The sequence below is a fragment of the Phyllobates terribilis genome, unplaced genomic scaffold (genome assembly GCF_046119375.1).
Source record: "Phyllobates terribilis strain yellow unplaced genomic scaffold, ASM4611937v1 Scaffold_7__3_contigs__length_470593459, whole genome shotgun sequence".
NCBI classification, from domain to species: domain Eukaryota; kingdom Metazoa; phylum Chordata; class Amphibia; order Anura; family Dendrobatidae; genus Phyllobates; species Phyllobates terribilis.
Window position 1 is genome coordinate 159112337 of NW_027362767.1, and position 26632 is coordinate 159138968.

Sequence of the window (26632 nt, forward strand, 5' to 3'; positions counted from 1 at the left end):
GGAAATCAAAATACATATAACAACAACACAGGAAGAGAAGGAGGGGGCATCCTGTCTGTGGGAGTTTTTTTTTTTAACTAAACTTTGTTAACAACCTCACAATATGCACAACATATGAAACAGCACAGTAGTTGTTGCCATACACATACAGATTAATATGTATTATTCCAACACCCCCACTCAACAACTACTTATCCTCTTAGTCCCATTGTGGTTCTCAATTCTTGGAACCTAGCTCGTGGCAATGGCTTTGTCATAATGTCAGCTACCATCTTATCAGTTTCACAATAGACAAACTGAATTATCCCACGATCTATCAAATCACGTAGATGATGATGTCTGACGTCAATGTGCTTGGTTCTAGCACTGATCTTTTCACTGCATGCAAATTTAATGCATCCTTGGTTGTCCTCATAAATCACCGTCGGCTGAGTTGTCGGTTTGCCAAGATCGTCCATCAATTGTCTTAGCCAAACAACCTCCTGGCTTGCATAGGCTGCGGACACATACTCCGCTTCTGTAGATGACAAGGCAACAGACATTTGTTTCCTACTAGACCAGGAGATTGAACTTTCTCCAACTTTAAACAAGTATCCACTTGTGGATTTACGATCACGCGAATCACCAGCCCAATCCGCATCTACATAGCCGGTAAGTTCTAGATCTCCTGCTGCAGATAGTTTTAAATTTACATCTTGCATTTCTTTCAAATATCGGAGAAGTCTCTTTACGGCATTCCAGTCTCTTTGGCGTGGTTTTTCCACATATCTGCAAAGGATTCCAACTGTTGTTGTGATATCCGGTCGAGTCATAGTTGATATGTATAGAAGTGCCCCCACTGCCTGACGATATTTCTCATTGTTAGGCAACAGGTCATCTTCTCCTTCCAGCTTCAGGTAGGATGGTTCCATTGGGGTTGATATACCTTTGGCCTCTGACATTTTAAACTGATTCAGATTCAAATTAATTTTTGCACTTTGGCTTAGAAGAAAACTTCCTTCTTCCTCTCTCTGGATTTGGATTCCTAGATAATATGTCACACTTCCAAGGTCTTTTGTTTCAAAGTGCTGATTCAGAATTTCAGTCATTTTTCCAATTTCTGCGTCGTCTTGATGAACAACAATCACGTCGTCCACATATAAGAGAATATACATCCACTTCCCATCTGTATATTTTGTGTATAAACACGGATCTGCTTGACCTCTTTTAAATCCTTCTTCCAACAAGACTTTATTCATCTTGGTGTTCCATGCTCTTGCTGATTGCTTAAGACCATAGAGAGATTTTTGTAGTTTGCAAACAAGATTCTCTTCACCTCTTTTTACATAACCTTCAGGTTGAGTCATGTATAAGTCCTCCTCAATGTCACCATTTAGAAAGGCAGTTTTTATATCCAAATGCCTGACATACATCTTTTGTACAGCAGCTACAGCTAACAAAGCTCTGAACGTGGTCTGTTTAGCAACTGGAGCAAATGTAGCATCGTAATCTTCGCCATACTTTTGAGAATATCCTTTTGCGACCAACCTTGCTTTGAATCTGTGGACTTTACCTTCAGAGTCATATTTGGTTTTGAAGACCCACTTGCACTTGATTGCCTTTTTGCCCTGTGGTAGCTTGGTGAGTTTCCAAGTTTGGAGTTGATGAAGCGATTTGATTTCCTCATTAGCGGCATCGATCCACTTTGTTCTTTCATGGACAGGTAGTGCTTGCATTTCATCCCATGACTGCGGCTCTGACTCAGGTAGTGTCTTGACAATGTAGGATAGACGTTTAGCTGGTATACCTTTATTTGATCTTGACGATCTCCTGATTTCAGATTCACCTGATTTTTCTGTTGTTCCTTCATTAGTTGAAGAATCCAGCCAGACCTCTACATCCTCCTTGTTGCTGTCTTGTAATTGTGACTTCAGCTGGACTACTGCCGTGATGTCACAAAACTTGGGTGATACAAAGTTCTCATCAATCACTACATCTCTACTTATTGTGATCTTGTTTGTTTCTGGGTGTAGAATCCTATAACCTTTCTGGGTTTCGCTGTAGCCTACCAGGATACCTTCTTTAGCGTGAGATTCCCACTTAGTTCGCTTTTCTTTGGGAACATGTACAAATGCTTTACTTCCGAATATTCTTATGTGATGTAGTTTTGGCTTTCTGCTATTCCATTGCTCAAATGGAGTTTTCTCTGTAGCTTTACCTGGTAGTCTGTTCTGAAGATAGCAAGCTGTCATGATTGCTTCACCCCAATATGCTGTGGACAGATCTGCATCAAATAACATGCTTCTTCCACTTTCACATAGTGTTCGGTTCCTTCTTTCCACGACACCATTTTGCTCTGGGTTGTACGGTACAGTGGTCTGAAATAGGATTCCATTTTTCTTTAAAATGCTCTGTGTCTCATTACTTGTATATTCAGTCCCATTATCTGCACGTAGAATCTTTGGCATTCTTCCAAATTTATTATATACTTCAGCTAGGTATATTTCAAGTTTCTCTGGAACTTCCTTCTTGCTGTGAAGCAGGTGGACAACTGTATATCTTGAATGATCATCAATAAATGTGAGAAAATATCTCTTCTTACCTGGAGTCAGAGTGCTCATTGGTCCACAGACATCTGTGTGTATTAAATCTAGTGGCTGTGCTGTTGTTGTACTAATTCTCTTAGGAAAAGCTTTCCTAGACATTTTCCCTTTGATGCAGCTAGTACACTTCATTGTCTGATTACATAGATCAATTGTAATATCCTTAGCTAGTTGCTTTTGGACTAACTTTCTTATTGCTTCTGGGTCTCTGTGTGCCAGACGCCTATGCCACACATGAATACAGTTTTTATGCTCTTCTTGTTGCGCTGTATACACACACTCTTTGCATTTCAGCTGATAAAGTTCATCTGTGATGTTTCCCTCTGCTAGTGTGTGACCTTCCTTTGAGATGTTGCAGCTATCATGCTTAAATGTAACTTCATTTCCTTGTTTTGTGAGTTTCTTCACAGATAGTAGATTACTTTCAAGACTAGGCACATACAGCACATCCTTTACTGGGATCTTCCTGCTTTGTGTTGGTAAGATTTGACAATCAATATAACCATCTCCTATGCCTTCTGAAGTCATGTACTGACCATTAGCCATAATCACTTTCTCTGATTTACTTTGGTCAAGCTTAGAAAAGAAGTCTCTGTTATTAGTCATGTGACTAGTTGCTCCAGAGTCTATACACCATGCATGCTTTGATGTATTTGCACTGACAGTAAATGCAGTTTCAGTATTCACAGAATCATTTTCTCCAGATACAGCACTTTTAACCCTTTGATGACTGCTTTGCTTTTTCAGCTGATTCATTCTAGCTTTCCAGACTCTGCAGTCAGCTTTCAAATGTCCTGATTTCTTGCAAACAAAACATTCACGTGTTTCTTTTATGTGCTTCCTGTTATCAGTTAGGTTTTGTGTCTGTAAAGCAGATTCTGTGTTGCATGTCTTACTGTTTAGACCTTCTGCCTTTCGCTTATATTCATCTATGAGCTTCCCCCTGACATACTCCAGTGTAAGCTCATCATCTGGACGCGCATCTAGTGCGGTTACAAGCGTATCATAGCTCTCTGGAAGGCCACTAAGCAGTAATGCGGCCACATGAAAGTCCTTTAGATCTTCCCCAATGCCTCTCAGGCGTTCTACAACTTCCAGAACACTTCTTATGTAATCCTGCATATCCTGGCCTTTCTGTAGCTTAGACTGGTACAGCTTTCTCATGAGATAGAGCTTATTGTTTAAATTTATCCTCTCATGTACCTTTTGCAACTGCTCCCACATTTCCTTTGCAGTATTAAATTTACACACATGCACAATCTGGTCATCATCTATACTGAGTGATATGGTACTTTGTGCTTTCTGATCCTTCTCTGTCCACTCCTGTGGCACTGGGTCAGGTTTAGGCTCCTGTGTGTATTTCTACGTACCTTCTGTTATCAGCAGCATTTTCACTTTGAATTTCCAGGATTGATAATTCTGGTTAGTGAGACTTGGCACTGTAAATTTCATGGAGCTGCTGCTGGTGGCCATCTTTGCTTCTTCTCAGTTTGCTGTCTTTCTTTCTTTTCTTTCCTCTGTGTTCTGGGGATCTGTGACTCTGGGACTCTGGTACATCTGGGCCCATAACCTGTTAGCAGAGGATTAATCCACGTGACATCCAGAGTTTAGAACACAGAATGTAGGTTTATTCATATCCAGCATAGGCACAGCATGGAGTCTGGTGTTACTGCAGCATGAGGAAATCAAATACAGATATAACAACAGCACAGGAAGAGAAGGAGGGGGCCTCCTGTCTGTGGGAGTTTTTTTTTTTTTAACTAAACTTTGTTAACATCCTCACAATATGCACAACATATGAAACAGCACAGTAGTTGTTGCAATACACATACAGATTAATATGTATTATTCCAACACAGACAATCCCTGCATGTTCATTGGCTCTGTAAAGAGCACCAAACATGCAGGGAGGGGACCCGAGTTCCCGCCCAAGTAACCCCAGAAATACTCGCCACAGGCCGAGCATGTCGAGCACCGTGATGCTTGGGTGAGCACGCTTGCTAATCACTAGTAATTTCTAGATGATGTATTCCCTGTAGAAAGGTTGCTTTGGGATATAGTTTTGATGACTTATCCCTGGAATAGGTCATTCATTTTCAGATTGGCAGGTACACAAATAAACTGTCTCAAATAAAGGAACATATGAATAATATCCTAATAATTTAGGCATTTACAGTATTAAGTGAAGCGATGGCCCCTTTGTGAGCACATTCATCTGCTTGCTCATCTTTTGCTTTTGGTGAGTAAGGATCCAATTCCCTTCAGAAGTAGAAACCTCACCAAAAATGTTAAGCTTAAGCAGTCACCACTGGACATACATGTGAATAGTGTTACAAGTTCACTATCATCTAAATAAGGGGACCACCCAACTGTTGGGTATGTATATTCCTTATTGCTGTAATGGTACTCTGTCCAAGAAAGCCTGTCAGCTCTTAGTAGGGTTTTCACAGATAGGCTTTGCATATGCCACTATGTTTAGCATGTACCAGGGGAACCCTGGCTTTCACCCTTTAGTCCCTATACACGGACAAGGTTCTTATGCAAGGTCCCCTGAGTTACATCCACGGAATGGCTTCTGGCCGGTCCAGCCAATGTAATGCCTGTTCGTATCCAGGAGGTCAAAATAAGGGACAAAATCAGAAGTCAGATCGGTGGTAAGGAGCATGCCGAGATCAGTGACGAGAAACAAACAGGTTGAATTAGAGCAGGGTATCAGGAGTACGAGCCAGGATAAGTATAACTTATAATTGGCAGCAATAGAGAGACTGATAAAGGTTAAATAGGAAAGCCCCCCTCCCACAGCTCCCAGGCTTACTCATAGCTCCTAATTACATCTGATAACCAGCAAAACACCGGTGAACTGGAGGAGTAAGAGCAAATCCCAGCTATCCAAAAGATTAATTGACACATACTGTAGCCACTAAGTGATATCCGCAGTACTAGTGCAGAGCCACCTAGCAACAACAGCAGATGTAAATGGTCAATATGTAATATACAAAACAGGGAATAAAGTGACTGTGGATATTCTTAGATATCAGATGAACAAAATAACCAACGCAAAAAGCATAATAAAAATAAAAGCCTTTATTTGTCATTGTAAATCATGGTCAGCGTAGCTTTCGGCTCCCAACTTGTAGGATCTTCAAGTTGATATCTACTATACAGCAAAGCTGAAAGCTAAAGGAAGAAGCAGGGTCCGCGACTGATTTTCTTTAATAACCTGGAGTGGAAGAGAAAAGGCCTTAATATCAATTCTACCATAATATCACAACTAATCAATCGTTGTAGCAAATATCCTACTGTTCCTCATTGGTTCCTCCATCAACATGTTGCTCTTTACTGCCATGGAGGTTGGTAATATAAACCTGGCAGTATCAGCTTTTCTGAAGACAAGACCTTTACCAATCTACCAAACCTAAACTAAGAAAAATGAAAGAAAAATTCTCTCAAACTATTACTGAAAAATGAAATAAGCAACTGGGGTTCATCTATCAACACTGGCAGTTATGTCAATAGGTACAAAAATACTGATGAGTGGGGACATTTTGCTAAAGTTTTCAAATAGCTTAATTTGGGCAACGTTTACAAAGTTGTGCATGCAGTTGAGGTGGTCATGTAGAGACGACCTAAATCTCTTGAAATCATCTATTACGGCATAGGAAACATCATAGAGGATAGGGATATTGTCATCTTGAGACCCCTTCTGTGTGAGAGAACAAAGAGTAGTCACCCATCTGAATGTCCACTATGTAGCAATACATTTTCCATCTGGCTTTCCTTGATTTGGACAGCCAAAAGGAAAATAGAAAACAAATCCCATACCTACAAAGACTACCTGCCCTGTTTTTATGAGCTCTACATTTAAATATGTGAGTGATTTTCCTCCCTAAATATCTTCCTGGCTTAAGCTGTTCTTGGCCATGAGATAAAAAGAGCTGAGAGCGACCAATTATGACTGTTTATCACGAATTCAGTCCATGAATAGTTATGTGGTTAAATTACCATTGAAACTTGCAACTAAACATGAGCAAATCTATTCTTAAAAAAAAATAATTTGTTTAGAATTTCCCAAAATTAGTGGACTCTAGAGAATCCAAATTTTGGGGGATTCGATTCACTTGAATAAGGCAAAAGGGAAGCGATTCTGCCACCATTTGTTTGATTTTCATGGGCTAGGAAGTGGTTAAAAACAGTAAAATATCATATTCACCTTGTCCTTCAACTCTCCGTGCCATCACAGCTCCCATCCCCCCCTAACAGCACCATCTTCTGTCTTGTCTTCACTCTTTGTCGGGGCTTCTGGCACCAACTAAGCCTTGATGCACATTATGACATTACAACATGATTATTTGGGGTAACGTGACAGTATAAGGTGATAAATGTCATAATATGGCCTCCATATTTGCTGGTTGGCTCCAGAAGCATTGGCAAATAGAAGAATAATGTCGGAGCTGGTGCCCTAGGGGCAAGTAAAAAAACAATAGGGAGTTGTGGTGGCATGGACATTTGAGAGATGAGGTGTGCATGATATTTTATAAGGTTTTTTTTACCCCTTCCTGGGCCATATATTTTTATTTTTTGGGGTGGAGAGACCTCAGAGAATAATAAACAGCTTTTAGAACAGCAATTGATGAAGATCTAATTTCCCAACAGAATTAGAGTGAGTTTGACGAATTCGAATTTCAGCAGATACACACATCAATATCGGTCATCATTACACGCGAGCATCAAGTATGTCTAAAGGAAACAAGACTTTACCATCACCGTAAATGGAGATTCTTTACTGTAACAGTAGTGAGACTATGGAACCTTCTGAAATATCATGATGTGACAGAGATCTGATACACGGTCAACTTATGTCTACTGGAGAGGACTCGCAGATCACACTTCTGTTTTTTAACAGAGATCCAAAGCCTAAATTTCTTTCTTACCTGGGGTTTGACTCTTTCTTCTCATTGACAAAGCACCACTTTTAGTACGCACATAATCATGACGACTGTGGGAACCCGATTGGCCCGATTAGCCTGATTAACCAGGCTATAGTCTGTTTCTACAATAAAACATCAAGAGTTTCTTAAAAACTTAGCTTTCAAATCTGGGAAGACAACCAAAATGGCAAGACAACCTTAAAGAGCACCTATAGTCTCAGAAAGGATCTAGCACAGTCCCGTCTTAGGAAGCTTTAGTAGTTTCTTACTGTCTCTTAGATGTGGGGCAATCAACTAAGTTGGGTATAATCTAAAGATGTTGGGTCCTACTCCTTCCTTTTCCTGGTTTCTGTAAATTATACTTGACAACTCTTCCCAAAGGTCTTGGAGGCTCTTGAAAATATTGAATTTCACCCCTTTCAATATAGCAGGCGTGATATCCCATAAAATTCCCAATGCAGTAAATCATATAATTAATTACCTTTCTGACATAAAATCCATGGCTTGATTGATCTAGATATTCTGTTTGCAGGGTTCTCAGCAACACAGGTATAGGTGCTATTTGGATTAATATCATACAACTTCAGTGTGGGATTTCTGATATTTGTGTTCCTTTCGCTCTGATAACTCCAGAAGATTGTCACATCTGAGTTGTTCACACTGCAGGTAAAAATGCAGGACTTATTTTCACTCACTTTAATTTTAATTTCTACGTCCTCGTTCAATAATTTAGCTGTAAAAGATAAAAGGTTTATAGAATTAACAGTTCTTCTTCGTCTCACATTCATTAACATTTTTCTCTCCCTGCATTGATTTCTCCCTAAATTTCTCCTTCCTTCTTCACAGTACTCTTATTTTATCCCTCACTATCCTTTTCTCCTTACATAAGCTTACTTCTCTCCATCTTTCATTAATTCCTTCCTTCCTTTCTCCCTCTCTACCCTTCCTTTCTTGCTTCCCTCCTTCCTTTCTCTTTCTACCTTCACTTCCCTACTGCCCATATTAGTACTGTAATAATACAGACATTTTTTGGAGCGTGCCAAATATTCCACTCCATTTAAAATCAGCCATCTGTTTTGTTGAACCTATTCACACTTAGTCGCTGACCAATACTATACTACAAGGCCATAGCTTAAAACCGTGGTCGTCACACGTGATTGCATATTACTGTGATAATCATACAGACATTTTGTGGAGCGGGCCAAATATTCCACTCCATTTAAAATGGTAAAGGGACGTGGAAAGGGATGGGGAAGTGGACGTGATGGTGATGGTGCACGCAGAGGCCGAAGCCATGGGCAAGATGAAACTGTGCCTGCTGAGGGAGCACAACAAACACCCACATCATGTCGAATTACCTTCCTGTCCCAATTACTAGGGGGCCGCGGTACACCACTCTTGAAGCCAGAGCAGTGTGAAAGGTTCTTGTTTGGATAGCGGATAATGCTTCCAGACACTTTGCCACTACTACCACCACCCTGTCTTCCACACGGTCAAGTCTCAGTAGCTGTGAGTTTTACCACATATTCCTCACCCTGATCCTAATTCCTCCCACCATGCCGAGTGCCTGAAGACAAGTGATCCCACACTTGGAGACTCCGAAGAGCTGTTCACTTTTCCATCTATAGACTCGGGCCTCTCGCCCGGCTAGCTTCAAGCGGGGCAAGAGGAGATCGCATGTAGCGATGCCCAAATATTTGAGAAGCCATGGTCACACGAAGGCAGCGGTGGGAAAGTGCAATTACTGTCGAAAGAGATGGATGGTGATGAGACACAATTGCCAGAAAGTCAGGAGGAGGACCAGGGTGCGGAAGTGGAAGATGAGGTGGTGGATGATATAGTAACTGACCCAACCTGGCAGGGGGACATGCAGAGCAAAGACAGCAGCACACAGGGGGAGGGAGGCATAGCACCACAACAGGCAGGAAGAAGCAGTGTGGTGGCTGCAGACACAAAGCGGGAAAGCGTTCCCCGTAACACCAACACAACGGAAGTTGCCAGCACAACTGTTCGGTCTTCCTGATTCTGGTTGTTTTTTAAAAACTCTGCAGATAACCCCAAAAAGTCCATTTGTACCACCTGCCAGGCTAGCATCAGCGGGGGGAGCAAAACTAGCAGCCTAACCACCACCAGCATGTTCAGGCACATGGCAGCAAAGCACCCGACTAAGTGGGCTGAACCCCTGGTTCCAGCAACAGTGTCTGCGATGTACACTACTGCTTGTTCCACTGTTGTGCGTGCACACCAATCCCCTGTCCATGGTGCATGCAGAGATGCCTCATGCCCTGCACCTGTGGTTGCACTTTCTCAACTAACACCATCAGCAACCACGTCCACGTCCTTGTCCAAGTCCATGTTCAGTTGTCCCTACCCCAGTCCTTTGAACGCAAGCGCAAATATGCAGCTAACGATTTTAGAAAGTCAGCTATAGCTTTGGCTGCCCTTGACGTGCTTCAGCAGCATTTGCAGCTTCCAGCTCACCAACTAGTGTGTGATGTCCCCACGCATTGGAACTCTACATTGCAGATTTTGGGAAGGATTTGAGAGCAGAAGAGGGCAGTTGTTGACTACCAGCATCAACACGGCCGTCGGTATTCCGGTCAGACTCCACACATAAGATCTCAGGAGTGGACATGGATTTCCATCATCTGTGCCATCCTTCAAAACTTTGAGGCTCCACCAAGATGGTGAGCGGCGATGACGCCATAATTAGCATCATCATCCAGCTTCTCTGTCTTCTGAAACGCTCTCTGCTCACAATTAAAGAGGATGCATCGCAGGTTGAGCATGATGAGATGGAGCAAGGAACCATACAGGGTGATTCCATACAGCCGAGCCTCATCTCATCCCAACGTGGATTTGGTGAAGAACAGGAGATAGTTTCCTGCACTATAGACGATACTACCTGCACAACTGTCATACCGTCTGTTCAGCGTGGATGGCCTGAGGACAGGGAGGAGGAGGAAGAGGAAGAGGGGGATAGCATGGTCAGTCGTCCTCTTGGTGAGGACATGGAAGTCTTGCCTGTTAGCAGTCTGGCACACATGGCTGAGTTTACGTTACGCTGCCTTTCCCATGACCCTCGCATTGTCCAAATTTTGAGTGATAGTCATAACTGGTTGGTGACACTTCTAGACCCACGCTACAAGAAGAACTTTCTATCTCTTATTCCTGCGGCGGACAGGCCTAATAAAATGGGGCACTACCAGAAGGCCCTTGTTGCAGAATTATTAAAAAAAATTCCCATCTGAAAACGCTGGCGGCAGAGGTCACAGTTCGTTGGACAACCAAGGAGTACAAGCGAGAGAGACACAAATACAATCCAGCAGAGGCAGGGGAACACTGTCAAAATTTGGGACAGTTTTCTCAGACCCTCCCATTGCACAGGCCCTAATACGCGGTGTACTCTCACAAGGAGGGAAACGTTTGGGAAGATGCTGAAGGAGTACCTTTCCAACCGTACCAACGTCCTCCGTGATTCCTCTGTGCATTAAAATTAATGGGTATCCAATCTGGATACGTGGAATGAACTGGCTCTCTATGCCTTGGAGGTCCTAGCCTGCCCTGCCGCTAGCGTTTTGTCAAAGCGTGTTTTTAGTGCCGCTGCTGGAATTATAACTGATAAGCGCATCTGCCTGTCAACTGAAAATGCTGACAGGCTGACTCTTATAAAAATGAACAAGGGCTGGATTGGGCCAGACTTCTCAACACCATCGAATGATAGCCGCTACTCAGATAGCAGATACTCAAATCCAGTGTCTTTTTTTGAGAGGTCTATTCCCATGCACCTGTCTTCACACCCAGACATGGGTATATGCTTCCTGATTTTGTCTATTTGCTCTTGTCCTCCTCCTTCTCCTCATCTGTCAGCCTATCAGCAGCGCACACACGGAGCGAACTGCTGTTTTTCACACAAGCAAGGGCATGTGTCATTGGCAGTGTATGTCACATGTCCTTGCCCTATAAGGCCACCATTTTCTCACTGCTGCAGCTGCGTGTTAGACGGCACCGCTGTTGCTGTGTGCGCTATACCTTGTTAATTTCAAGCCAATTTTCGCACAAATCTACAGATAGCTTGGGAGTAGGGAATAGTTGTGATTGCAGTCCTTTTAAGGACTAGGTTACAGCATTTCCTACGACTTTTATCAGGCAGGTCTGTGCTCTTAAATAGATAGATTGTGGGAGTAAAGACTAATTGTAATTGGAGTCCTTTTCAGGACTAGGTTACATCAGTTCCTATCAGTTTTTGCCAGGCAGGTCTGTGCCAGTGCTGTGCAAGTTTTTTTCACAGCATTTGGCTGAATCTAGCAAAGCTAATCCTTTTTGGCCTATTGCAGAGTGTGTTAGTCAGTGGAGTAGCCTATCTGTGTTGCAAGATATACCACCTGTGTATAGAATACCAATTTTTTTTACTGCACCTAGTGAAGTAAAATCTTTTGGGCATAGCATCATTCTATTAGTCCATCTATACTGACCTCCATCAGGTTGAAAATTGAATATAATTTTTTTCTGCATCTAGCTCTGAAAAAATATTTGTGCTTCTAGCAGTGTGTGGGACTTGTTCTATTAGTCCATCTATACTTACCTCCATCAGGTTGCAAACTGAATATAATTTTTTTCTGCATCTAGCTCTGAAAAAATATTTGGCCTTCTAGCAGTGTGTGGGACTTTCTCTATTAGTCCATCTATACTGACCTCCATCAGGTTGTAAATTAAAAATAATTTTTATCTGCATCTAGCTCTGAAAAAATATTTGGGCTTCTAGCTGTGTGTGGGACTTGTTCTATTAGTCCATCTATACTGACCTCCATCAGGTTGCAAACTGAATATATTTTTTTTCTGCATCTAGCTCTGAAAAAATATTTGGCCTTCTAGCAGTGTGTGGGACTTTCTCTATTAGTCCATCTATACTGACCTCCATCAGGTTGCAAATTAAAAATAATTTTTATCTGCATCTAGCTCTGAAAAAATATTTGGCCTTCTAGCAGTGTGTGGGACTTTCTCTATTAGTCCATCTATACTGACCTCCATCAGGTTGCAAATTAAAAATCATTTTTATCTGCATCTACCTCTGAAAAAATATTTGGGCTTCTAGCTGTGTGTGGGACTTGTTCTATTAGTCCATCTATACTGACCTCCATCAGGTTGCAAACTGAATATAATTTTTTTCTGCATCTAGCTCTGAAAAAATATTTGGCCTTCTAGTAGTGTGTGGGACTTTCTCTATTAGTCCATCTATACTGACCTCCATCAGGTTGCAAATTAAAAATAATTTTTATCTGCATCTAGCTTTGAAAAAATATTTGGCCTTCTAGCAGTGTGTGGGACTTTTTCTATTAGTCCATCTATACTGACCTCCATCAGGTTGCAAACTGAATATATTTTTTATCTGCATCTACCTCTGAAAAAATATTTGGGCTTCTAGCTGTGTGTGGGACTTGTTCTATTAGTCCATCTATACTGACCTCCATCAGGTTGCAAATCGAATATAATTTTTTTCTGCATCTAACCCAGCCAATAGTTTTGGCCTAATACCACAGTTTGGCCACTCAGCTCTGCTCGGTTCCCATCCATTGTTTTTTTGTGCAAACAACTCCAGAGTTGTGAATTAGTTAACCACCAAAATGAGTGGAAAAAGGCCTGCTGCTGGTGGAAAGGGGAATTGGCGTGTTGGGAAGGGGAAAAAAGGTTGTGTCCGTGGGGTAGGTGTTAAAGCAACAGTAACATCTGCAGAAGAAAGACCATCTTCCAGCCAAACTAAAATGTCTACTTCATTTAGCGGACAATGTGATAAGATCCCTTTCTTACGGCCATGTCAATCGCTACAAATTCCAGATGAGGCACAAAAACAGCAGGTGCTTCAACGGATATCAAGTGCTCCTTTAAGTGGGCTCTCCTCCACATCAACTTCAACATCACAAATACTCCAGTCCTCAAAGGTGTCACCCCAATCGCACTTGCTTCCTCACAGCTCCCAAATCTCCAGCTGCCCGTCTGAGTATGAGGTAGAACAGATGGTTGAGTCTGCATAGCTGTTTACTCATACTATAGCCTGGGAATCAGAGGTCAACTCCAGCGCTTCTGTGAATCCAGACGAGGAAATGATCTGCACTGATGCCCAGAATCTTTATGAGTCGGATCCAGGACCAGACGCAGAATGTTCTGACCATAATGTAGACCCTCATTCCCAAACTGTAACTCCTGTTGGTGGAGACAATGAGGAAGACGATGATGAGACTCAAATACCTGATTGGAGCGACAACTTTAGTTTTTTATCAGGGCAGGAACAGGTTGGCTCTGAGGACGACGGGTGTGATAACGCACAGGGTGATGATGATGAGGTTGGAGATCCCACTTACTGTCAACCCACAGTCAGCCAAGAGATGAGGTCAGCAGAGGAGGTGGAGGAAGATGCTAGTGACGACGAGGTCAGGTTGCGCCTTACTGGACAGAGACGTAGTACTGGAAGCACGTCAACAACTGCATCCTCAAACACAACTCTGCCTCTCACCACAAGTCGTGGTGGCTCTTCAGGCCGCATGGGTGCTAAGCCTTGCATAGCCTGGGCATTTTTTCAGATCGATAAAGATGACCCAACTCGTGTTATCTGTAACATTTGTCAGCAAAAGCTAAGTAGAGGCCAAAAAATACATAGTTTGAGTACTTCATGCATGAACCGGCACATGGACATGAAGCATAAGTTGCAGTGGGAAGCTCAGTGTGCTACAATGCGGCCTAGCCGGCCGGGCCAACCACCGTCTGCCATATCTTGTGCATCCGCGGCCTCTTCATCCTCTGTGACTGGGGGGACAGCAGTCACACCTGTTTTGGGGCGCAGACCTGCCACCTCTTTACCCGCAACAGCCAGCGTGATTGGCAGGTCATCATTTTCTTTGGAGGTGGTAACACCAGCTGGTGTTGAGCGCTGTCCGACATCGATAGCACCACCTTTGGATCAAGGCAACCTAACATGTCCGCCTGCATCTTCCTCACAGACCGGCAGTTTGCCGGGGACACCCTTACCAACCCCGTCTAAGCACAATAGCCAGCCCTCGGTCCCTCAGATGTGGACAAGTAAAAGACCATTTCCTCCTAGCCATGAGAAAGCTAAGAGGTTGAATTTCACCATCTGCAAGCTCTTGGCTACAGAAATGCTGCCTTTCCGCCTGGTGGACACAGAGGATTTTCGAGACCTTATGTCCGTCGCAGTGCCCCAGTACCAGATGCCCAGTCGGCACTACTTGTCAAAGAAAGGTGTGCCTGCGCTCCACCAGCATGTCGCACACAACATCACCGCTTCTTTGAGAAACTCTGTGTGTGACAGGGTGCATTTCACCACAGACACTTGGACGAGTAGGCATGGACAGGGGCGTTACATGTCGCTGACTGGGCACTGGGTAACTATGGTGACAGCAGGACAAGGGGCTGCTGTCCAAGTCTTGCCGTCCCCACGAGTTGTGCGTCAATCCTCTTTATGTCAAAGTTCCTCCACTGCTTCTGCCTCCTCAACCTCCTCTCGGTCTTCCACCTGCACCCAAAGCCTGTCTGGTCATGCCACAAGCTTTCTAACTGCGCAGAAGGGATCCTGCACACCTCCTTACTATGCTGGCAGTAGGGCTCAACGTCATCAGGCGGTTTTTACTTTGAAATGTCTGGGAAATGTGAGTCACACAGCTGAGGAGTTGTGGTCAGCTCTGGAGAACCAATTTCATGAATGGTTGTCTCCACTGGACCTGAAACCAGGGAAGGCCGTGTGCGACAATGCTGCAAACCTGGGTGCGGCCCTTCGCCGGGGCAATGTCACACACGTGCCTTGTATGGCTCACGTGTTGAACCTGGTTGTCCAGCAATTTTTAGCCCACTATCCCAGACTAGATGGCCTTCTGCAGAGGGCACGGTCGCTGTGTGCTCACTTCCGCCGTTCGCATCCCGCAGCTCAGCGACTTACATCTCTACAGAAGTCGTTGGGCCTGCCACTTCACCGGCTAAAATGCGATGTGCCTACCCGGTGGAATTCAACTCTGCACATGTTGCAGCGACTGTGGCAGCACCGACAAGCCCTGGTGCAATACGTTCTGACGTATAGCCTGGGCCAACGAGATCCAGAGGTGGGGCAAATCACGCTGGAGGAGTGGTCTCAGATCAGGGACCTATGCACCCTTCTGCACAGTTTTGAAATGGCGACGAAGATGTTTAGTGCTGACGATGCCATTATCAGCATGACTATTCCGGTGATTTACATGCTGGAGCACATGTTAAACAGAATTCGGAGTCACGTGGTGGCACAAGAGGAGGTGGAGGAAGTAGAGGAGGAGGAGTTGTATGCGGAAGGGCTAACATCTGCAAGGTCCAGACGGTCGGCAGCACCAAGGCGGCAGGCATGTGAGGGTGGGAGAGATGGTTTTACCAGGGCGCATGGTAGCAGCCAAACTAGTGAGGAAGGTGCAGGAGCCCAGGAAGAAGTGGAGGACGAACTGATGGAAGACTCATCAGATGAGGGAGACCTTGATCACATTTCTGTTGTGCGAGGTTGGGGGGAGAGGACAGAGGAAGGAAGCATGATTGTTACCTCGCCACCAACACAACAGGGACTTGGTGCTCCTGGATGCGCAACACACATGAGTGCCTTCTTGCTGCAGTACCTGCAACACGACCCTCGAATTGTGAGAATTAGAAATAATCCTGACTACTGGGTTGCCACACTGTTAGATCCCCGGTACAAAAGTAAATTTGCAGAAATTATTCCTGCCATAGAAAGGGATGCACGCATGCAGGAGTATCAGCAGAGACTGTTGCAGAATCTTACATGTGCTTTTCCACAAAACACCAGTGGTGCACGTAGTGAATCTCACAGTTCCAACTTGCCAACCGTGGGACCGTCAAGTGTTCAGCACTCAAACCGTAACAGAACCACAGTATCTGCTGGTAACATCAATTTTGCGGAATCATTTCACCACTTTTTTAGCCCATCCTTTGCAAGGCCACAGGAGACAAGAAGTCTGACACATAGTCAACGCCTAGAGACGATGGTACAGGAGTATCTCCAAGTAAACATTGAAGCCATGAGTGTGTCACTGGACCCTTGCTCTTTTTGGGCTTCCAATCTGGATAATTGGCCGGAGCTAGCCACTTACCCCTTGGAGACCTTGTCATGCACCGCAGCCAGCGTTCTGTCTGAACGTGTGTTCAGCGCTGCTGGTGGTGTGCTGACAGATAAGCGCACGCGGCTCTCCACTGATAATGTAGACAGACTCACGTTCATAAAGATGAACAAATCATGGATCCGAAACGACTTTTCTACCCCTGTGTCATCCTGGGGAGAGTAAAAGCTTGATGATTGGTTAAAATCACCCTACCAACCGTTTTAAGCTTTCAAATTACTAATCATGTTTATCTGTATCTTGGCTGGAAAATAATTTGGGCTTTGTAGCAGTGTGCAGCACTGATTCTATTAGGCCATCTATAATAAGCTCCACCAGATTTAAAATTACTAATCATGTTTATCTGTATCTTGGCTGGAAAATAATTTGGGCTTTGTAGCAGTGTGCAGCACTGATCCTATTAGGCCATCTATACTAAGCTCCACCAGATTTAAAATTAATAATAATTTTTAGCTGCATCTAGCCCGGAAAATAATTTTGGGACTCCGAGATGCGCAAGACACATAAGTGCCTTCTTGCTGCACTACCTGCAACATGACCCTCATATTGTCAGAATTCGAAGTAATCATGACTACTGGGTTGCCACACTCTTAGATCCCCCAAACTTTTCGATCAACCTTTTCATTTTAATAAAGACCAAAAAAATTGTCATTTTTGAAATTATAAGCATTAGCAGGTTATTAGAAACTAAAATCAAACAGTTTTCAACTCAAAACTTTATTCTAGGTGATGTTACATTTTCACATAGGAACCCTTGTTCGAAAGGAGCCTCTGAACTCTCTAGTCCATTAAATTTGTCAGGTTTTGGATGGTTTCTGCTTCAATTGTTTTGCATGAGGACAGAATACCCTCCCAGAGCTGTTGCTTAGATGTGAACTGCCTCCCGCCATCATAGACACTCCTTTTGATGATGCTCCAGAGGTTCTGAATGGGGTAGAGGTCAGGGGAGCATGGGGGTCACACCATAAGTTTGTCCCCTTTTATGCCCATATCAGCCAGAGATGCAGATGTTTTATGTGTGTGGCACCCCAGGGGTCTGGTTTCCACAGTAATAGCAATATTACGTCTGAGAGCAGGTGGGAGGTCTCTTGGTCAGGAATCCTATGCATGCCACACCTCCTGCCCAGTCCTGGGAGGGGAAGAACTTCCCCTATATAAAACTGGGGCTGAGGCAGGGTTAGAGAGTTGAGAAAGAGCAGAGAACACAGACAGAGACACAGTCTGGTCTGTAGTGGAGCAGCTATAGGAAAGAAAGATCAGGAGCTCAGTGGGAGCAGTGCTACAAGGAATCAGGGGCTGGCAGCTGTAGAGCTCGCCCTGATTGAAGAATTATCACCGGACCCGGAGTCCGAGGCTGCGGGGGCGAATCCTTACCCAGCAGCAGAAACCGACCGGCAGGGGATTTCAGGTCCTCTGGCCAAGAAACCCGAAGGCACGGTCACACGCGTGGGACCAGCACCGCCGTCGTGGAGCGGAAGCTACCAGAAGGCCCCGAGTCACCGGCCATACGGGTGAGCACCACACGGTACACTCAGGGACGTGGGCTACTTTTACCCGCCTCTAGCAAGGTAGCCAGAAGAGTACAATTAGTTGGGGAGGCCTACAACTCCGCCTGGCCAGGGGAAATCCCATCTGCTCAAAGACTGACCAGGCCCCGATCGCTAGCCAGTACTCCGGGAGGGTCTATCTTGATTACCAGTAAAGACCCTGAACTACACCGCATCGTCTCTGAGTGGTTCCTGCTACCCCCATCATCCACGTCGGCTGCCCTGAGGCCATACCCCTCCCGTTGGGGGTTATACCATCTACGCTGCACAATCGTACCACCGGCCTCAGCGGTCTGCCCTGCAGCGGCAGCTCCATAGCTGCATTCAACGGGTGGCGTAGTCGTCCAACATCTACTGCTAATACTCAGCCACACAGTTTGACTCCCTGGGCACGGACCGGGTCACCGCCACGAGACTACTACCCCCAACAGGCCCGGCTCCGGGTAGTCCCCGCGTGCGCAACGCTACACCAAGTAGGCCCAGGGGCGCGTCAACTTTGGCGTAGTCGGCAGGATTACGTGCCCGCAACCACCGGGTACTGCGTGCCTGAAAAAGAGACTTTTAAACTTACCTGTGGTGAAGATTCCCGCCATCCGGCGCCATCTTCTGCCTTCTTCCCGCCATCCGTGAAGTTTTCCCGCCATCCGGCGCCATCTTCTGCCTTCTTCCCGCCATCCGTGGAGTTTTCCCGCCGTTGGACGCCATCTTGAAGACGCCGCGCGGGAAGAAGAGGGGAGTGGACTCCGAAAGCGCGCAAGAACTGAAGCCCCGCCTCAAGTCCGGACGTTGCGTAAGGTCCTGGAAGGAGCCCAGCAGACGCCGACGTCATAGGAGTGCGACGGAAGGTCCTCGACCCTGACGATCCACTGCGGAGCCGCGGCCTACGGAAGAGGATCATCGCAAGGTAGGCCACGGTCCACTAGGGGGGAGGAAGATGTCGGATACGGAAGAGAGCTTCACTGCCGCAGCCACCGCCAGCGCCACCGCTGCTGCGGTCATGCCTTTCACTATGCCCTATATCCCGGGGGCAGCCTGGCTACCCCAGTACTCAGGGGAGTCACATACCCTGAATGACTTTAGAGAAAAGCTGGATAGCCTCTTCCAGGTGTACCCCCTCACAGAAGAGCAAAAAGTGAGCATCCTGGTGGCCCAACTAACCGGGGCAGCCCAAAGGGAGGTAAAGTCCTGGCCACCTGGGAGGAGGACTGTCGCAGGGATATTAACCCGGCTGAAGGACACCTTTGATACCCGCACCTCAGCCGAGATTAAGCTTAGATTCTACGGGTGCAAACAGCGAGCACATGAGAATATAAGGGACTATGCACTAAACCTACAAGAGGCCCTGAGAGCCATTAAGCAGACAGACCCTGACAGCGTGGGAAACGAGGACAGGCTGTTGACCGAACAATTTATAGAGGGACTATATTGCAATGCCCACCGAACCCAGTTGCGGGCAATGGCCTTACAGGATCCTCATCTGGACTTTGCACAGTTCAAGGACAGAGCCATCCGGGTGCTCCGAGAACCGGCACCGGGTGGCGTTGTGACCCACAGGCGCCCTACTACCGCTTACCACCAGGAGGCGGCGCCCTTGTCGGCAGGGCCTGTGGGAGCTGATGCGCAGGCTTTGAACAATGACCTGGCTCCAGACCTGCACCATCAGGTCCAAGAGCTAGCTAAAAGCGTTGCTGCGCTAACCCGAACTGTGCAGTCTTTACAGGTTTCTGCTCCAGGGAAGATCCAGCTGGCATCCGGACCGGAGGACATCCCGTGGCGTCGACCAAGGAGGACCCCACCGGCCAGAGGAAGACCCAGCGACCGATACAACGAGGACGGACAACCCATCTGCCGCCGCTGCAATCAACCCGGACATATGGCAAGGTACTGTCCTTTAAACTGGCACAACCTGGGGTAGAGGGCCAACCCCCAGGAATAAGATCACCAGGCCCATCGAACTGGCGTGACAAATATGTGGGAGGACGTCCAGTCTTGCCTGTGGTACTGGATGGCATTCCTATGAGTGCCCTACTTGACACCGGGTCACAGGTCACCACCATCCCGTACGTGCTCTTCAAGCAGTACTGGAATGACTCGGATATAACCCGCTACCCAGACGACGACTTGAGTATCATCGCCAGCAATGGTCAGCCCGTGCCACAGATCGGATTTAAAGAGGTGACCATTAAAATCTGTAGAGTCGAACTGGCAGCACAGGGACTGATCATTGTAGACATTGACAAGCGCGAGAGTCACCCAAAGATAACTCTAGGAACTAATGTGATTGAAAATTGTCTTGCAGAAGTGATTTTCATTTTACAGCAGGTTGCCAAGAACGCCAGCTCCGGCCAGCAGCAAGTGCTCCAAAAAGAGATCCGGGCACTGATGCGACGGCAACAGGTGGAACTCTCCGGTGGTGAGATTGGAAGCGTGAGAATGTGTGACCCTTTCCCTATTGCCATGCCCCCAAAAAGTGAAATGATGATTTGGTGCCGGGCAGCTATTGGTCTAAGAGGTAGAGACTACCAAGCAATGGTAGAACCCGTCTACTCAGACAGTAGGCCCACCATTTTGACAGCACGGGGGGTGGTTGATGTACGCCATGGGAGGGTGCCCGTTCGCATAATAAACATCGGGAAAAGGGAAGTGTACCTGCCCCGGTATGCTACGCTAGCCAAATTGTATACCATCAATCAAAATTCTGTACAGTCCGTGGAACCCTTGCCTCCATCTCATCCAGAGGAAGGTAACGGCTCTAAGAAACCAATGGAGGACTGGTGTCAGCAACTACATCTGGGTACTGACTCCACTCCCTCACACCAGAAACAAGGAGTCTATCGGGTGGTTCAAGAGTACGAGAGAGTGTTTAGTAAACACCCGTTAGACTTCGGGCGAGTAAAGGGGGTAGAACACCACATCCCCACGGGAGACCATCCTCCCATAAAGGAGAGATACCGACCCGTACCCCCTGCACACTACCAACACGCCAAGGGGATGCTTAGAGACATGAAGGAGGCTGGGGTAATCAGGGATAGCTGTAGCCCCTGGGCAGCTCCACTAGTCTTGGTTAAAAAGAAAGACAACACCATGAGAATGTGTGTAGATTACCGGAAAATCAACCGTATCACACACAAAGATGCGTACCCCTTACCAAGGATAGAGGAGTCTTTGGCTGCTTTAAAATCTGCTAACTTCTTCTCCACTTTGGATCTCACTAGCGGGTACTGGCAGGTTCCTGTAGCAGAGGCGGACCGGGAGAAGACCGCATTCACCACCCCGATGGGACTTAGCGAGTTTACCTGCATGCCGTTCGGACTCTGCAACGCACCAGGAACCTTCCAGCGATTGATGGAATGCTGTCTGGGACACCGAAACTTTGAGACGGTCCTGTTATACCTGGACGATGTCATCGTCTATTCCAAGACCTACGAGGACCACCTGAAACACCTGGCGGAAGTGTTCGAAGCTCTGGCAAGTTACGGCCTAAAGGTGAAACCCTCCAAGTGTCACCTCCTGAAGCCAAAGGTGCAGTACCTGGGACACGTGGTGAGTGCTTATGGAGTGGCTCCCGACCCTGATAAGATCACCGCAATTAAGGAATGGCCAAGCCCCTCCAGCGTAAAGGAAGTGAGGCAGTTCCTCGGGTTGGTAGGCTACTACCGAAGGTTCATTCCCGGTTTCACCAAAAAGGCAGCTCCTATGCAGGACCTCCTGATAGGCCAGTCCAGGAAGGCCAAGAACCAGAAGCCACCCTTCAGATGGGAGAAGCTGGAAGAAGAGTCCTTCCGCCAGCTGAAGATGGCCCTCACGGGGGATGAAATCCTGGCGTACCCGGATTACAGCCAGCCCTTTATCCTCTACACCGACGCAAGTAACATCGGGCTAGGAGCCGTACTGTCCCAGATCCAGCAGGGGAAAGAACGGGTAATTGCTTACGCCAGCCGAAAACTGCGACCCACCGAAAGAAACCCTGAGAATTACAGCTCATTCAAGCTAGAGTTCCTGGCAGTGGTGTGGGCAGTCACCGAACGCTTTAGGCACTACCTCGCCTCTTCCCGGTTCACCGTGTACACGGATAACAACCTGTTGACACATCTGGACACTGCAAGACTCGGTGCCCTGGAGCAGAGATGGATGGCCCGCCTGTCCAACTATGAGTTCACGATCAAATACCGGGCAGGACGCTCCAATACCAACGCGGATGCCTTGTCCAGAATGCCAAACCTACCGGACGTAGGGGAAGATCCAGAGGAACTGGAAGAAGTTGAACTCCCCGCGTTCCACCGTCATGGGACTATCCAGTATTCCCACCGTGTAAGGGGTAAGCAATCTGCTACGTTCAACCCCTTACCTCATTACAACTGGGCGGAGACGCAAGACAGTGACCCTGCTGTTCGACTGGTAAAGGAGATGCTGACTCGGCCAGATGCACGCCTTGACCCAGACGCTCCGGAGGAAGCCAAGCAACTGTGGGCTGGGAAGAGTCGACTGTTCCTTTACAAGGGGAAGTTGTGCCGCAGAATGGTTAACTCCCGGACGCATGAACTAATCTGGCAAGTAGTGGTGCCAAGAAGAGACGCAGCTATGGTGATGGAGGCATACCACGACGGAGCTGGGCACTTCGGATGGAAGAAGCTGGAGTTCCTGCTGCGCGGGCGGTTCCATTGGGTAGGCATGAGAGGAACCATCGAGAGGTGGTGCAGAGACTGTGGCCCATGCAACCTAAGAAGGAGGGACCGTGCCAGCCAGAAGACTCCCCTGCAGTCCATCATCACCAGACAGCCGTTGGAACTGGTAGCCTTGGATCATGTAAAACTGACCCCAAGCAGAAGTGGCTACGTCTACGCGTTAACCATCGTGGATCACTACTCCCGGTTCTTGGTTGTCGTCCCCGTCAAGGACTTAACGGCTCAAACAGCAGCTAGAGCCTTCCAGCAGCACTTCTGCCGTCCGCACGGATACCCGGAGCAGGTGCTGACGGACCAGGGGCCTGCCTTTGAAGCGGAAGTCTTCCAGGAGTTCTGCACCCTGTATGGCTGCCGGAAGATAAGAACAACACCCTATCACCCGCAAACTAATGGACTTTGTGAGAAAATGAACCAGGTGGTGATAGATCTTCTGAAAACATTGCCCCTGGAAGAACGTAGTCTGTGGCCTGAAAAGCTGCCCGACCTGGTGGACCTATACAACCACATCCCTGTAGGTTCCACCAACTGTACCCCGGCTTACCTAATGAGGGCAAGACCTGGTAAGCTTCCTGTTGATCTGGAGATGGGAGTCCTGACACCTGAGGACACTTCACCAGAAGCAGACTGGGACACAGAGAGGCAGCAGCAGTACCGGAAAGTACAGGAGAGCGTGGAGCGAAGTCTCTGTCAAGCTAGGGAAAGACAAGAGAAAACTTACAACCAGTATGCTCCCGCTGTTCCCCTGGTGCCCGGAGAGCAGGTCTTGAAGAGGAAAAGACGGCTCCACAAGTTGGACGACCAGTGGGAGAAGGACCCGTACACCATACTGCCCTCAAGCCACGACAACCCAAAGATCTGTACAATCAGTAAAGACGGAGGGGAAACCACAGCCATTGTATCTCGGGATCACCTGAAGAAGTGTCCCGAACAGCTACGGAACCCTGAAGAGGAACAAGAAGACCCTCGACCCGTAGAGGAAAGGGAAGATATGGTTAGTACTGTGCTCGGAGACTTCCCTCGGTCTTGGACTCAAGTCAATGGTGCTGTTGTGGTACCCGTCCTCACGTTCCTCCAACCAGCATCCCAAGTGCCTACGGAGACACAGGTAGAGCTGGAAGAACAGCCGGTCCAGGAGGCAGAAGACCCCACACAAGCAGACCAGGAGAATCAACCCTCTGCTTATAGTGAGCCTGCCATACCCCTAGTGAGCCAAAGAGTCCGTAGACGACTGCCCAGTTTACCCTTGACAGCTCCTATACCCTGTAGCTCAGGACCAATCAACCAGCTCCGTAGGTCCACTAGGGTCACTAGAGGCCAGTTGCCCATACGGTGGAGGATCTAAATGTTCAAGCTATTTTATTAATGTTTACCTGTTTATTGTTGCTTGTGTATAATTATGTGTTTCTAGTTATTTGTAGGAGTCTTTGGTGGATTTACCGGGAATCCTTTGTGCATATAGTTGGAGCGTAACCCAGGACGGACTAAAAGACTGATAAGGACTCGGGGCAGGACAGACCCCTACCTGGTTACGTCTCCCTGTTTTGGTGAAATGGATACCTTTGTTTTCCCCAAAAGTTACACCCGGTTGCGGACACGCCGTGACCACCTTATGTGTTGTCTCTACCAGAACGTTATTGTTTATACCTTGTTATGTTTACAAAAGTATGTTTAGTCCCAGAGTACTGAAATTCACTAGGGGGGAATGTGGCACCCCAGGGGTCTGGTTTCCACAGTAATAGCAATATTACGTCTGAGAGCAGGTGGGAGGTCTCTTGGTCAGGAATCCTATGCATGCCACACCTCCTGCCCAGTCCTGGGAGGGGAAGAACTTCCCCTATATAAAACTGGGGCTGAGGCAGGGTTAGAGAGTTGAGAAAGAGCAGAGAACACAGACAGAGACACAGTCTGGTCTGTAGTGGAGCAGCTATAGGAAAGAAAGATCAGGAGCTCAGTGGGAGCAGTGCTACAAGGAATCAGGGGCTGGCAGCTGTAGAGCTCGCCCTGATTGAAGAATTATCACCGGACCCGGAGTCCGAGGCTGCGGGGGCGAATCCTTACCCAGCAGCAGAAACCGACCGGCAGGGGATTTCAGGTCCTCTGGCCAAGAAACCCGAAGGCACGGTCACACGCGTGGGACCAGCACCGCCGTCGTGGAGCGGAAGCTACCAGAAGGCCCCAAGTCACCGGCCATACGGGTGAGCACCACACGGTACACTCAGGGACGTGGGCTACTTTTACCCGCCTCTAGCAAGGTAGCCAGAAGAGTACAATTAGTTGGGGAGGCCTACAACTCCGCCTGGCCAGGGGAAATCCCATCTGCTCAAAGACTGACCAGGCCCCGATCGCTAGCCAGTACTCCGGGAGGGTCTATCTTGATTACCAGTAAAGACCCTGAACTACACCGCATCGTCTCTGAGTGGTTCCTGCTACCCCCATCATCCACGTCGTCTGCCCTGAGGCCATACCCCTCCCATTGGGGGTTATACCATCTACGCTGCACAATCGTACCACCGGCCTCAGCGGTCTGCCCTGCAGCGGCAGCTCCATAGCTGCATTCAACGGGTGTCGTAGTCGTCCAACATCTACTGCTAATACTCAGCCACACAGTTTGACTCCCTGGGCACGGACCGGGTCACCGCCACGAGACTACTACCCCCAACAGGCCCGGCTCCGGGTAGTCCCCGCGTGCGCAACGCTACACCAAGTAGGCCCAGGGGCGCGTCATGTGCAGCATGAGATGGTGCATTATCATGCAAAAAAATTATCTTGCTGTGAAATACACGGTTCTTCTTCTTGAACCATGGCAGGAAGTGCTGTTTGAGAAAATCCACATACATTATGGAGTTCATCTTTAGCGCCTTCAGGGATCCTAAAGGGGCCGACAATCTCTCTCCCCATGATTCCAGCCCAAAACATTACTCCACCTCCTCCTTGTTGGCGCTGTAGCCGTGTTTGCGTGGGGTGTCCATCAACCAGCCATCCTCCACTCCATCCATCTGGACCATCGAGCGCTGCACGGCACTCATCCGTGAACAAAACAGTTTTGAAATCAGTCTTCATGTAATGTTTAGCCCACTGGAGCCGTTTCTGCTTGTGTGAAGTGGATAGAGGAGGTCGACAGTAGAGATGAGCGTTGTTCTACTCGAACTGTTCGCCAATCTCAAATTCGAGCTGTTTTGGCCGGTGCTCGAGCCGTTCGGCGAACACGAACAATTTGAGAAAAATTCGGCTGTTCGAGGTTATGTTCGACAACTGTTCGTGCACCAAAATCATAACTGGATTTTTTCTCAGTAATGATGAAAATTAATGTTAATACGCAGTTTGAGTGTACAGCGGGGTGGGGGGAGGGGCAGGGGATGGATCTCTGCAGGAACAATGAAGATCTCCATTTTTTTTTTCTCTTTCCCGCATTTACAGTGGGGAGGTGCAATCTGTCAGCCTATCAGCAGCGCACACACGGAGCAAAGTGCTTTTTTTCACACAAGCAAGGGCATGTGTCATTGGCAGTGTATGTCACATGTCCTTGCCCTATAAGACCAAGCCATTTTCCCAGTCGCCACCATTTTCTCACTGCTGCAGCTGCGTGTTAGATGGCACCGCTGTTGCTGTGTGCGCTATACCTTGTTAATTTCAAGCCAATTTTCGCACAAATCTACAGATAGCTTGGGAGTAGGGAATAGTTGTGATTGCAGTCCTTTTAAGGACTAGGTTACAGCATTTCCTACGACT

The 26632-nt window shown here is 47.2% G+C and overlaps 1 protein-coding gene across 1 annotated transcript in view; it reads right to left on the reverse strand.

Annotated features, from left to right (window-relative positions):
• Positions 1-5666: 5666 nt before the first annotated feature.
• Positions 5667-26632, reverse strand: part of LOC141153001 (SLAM family member 6-like) — a 43849-nt gene continuing 22883 nt past the window's right edge. The window contains exons 3-5 of the mRNA XM_073637671.1: positions 7992-8243; positions 7514-7632; positions 5667-5802 (exon numbers count right to left, since the gene is read on the reverse strand). Coding sequence (XP_073493772.1) covers positions 7535-7632; positions 7992-8243 — 350 coding nt within the window. The 3' untranslated portion in view covers positions 5667-5802; positions 7514-7534. The remainder of the gene's footprint in view (positions 5803-7513; positions 7633-7991; positions 8244-26632) is intronic.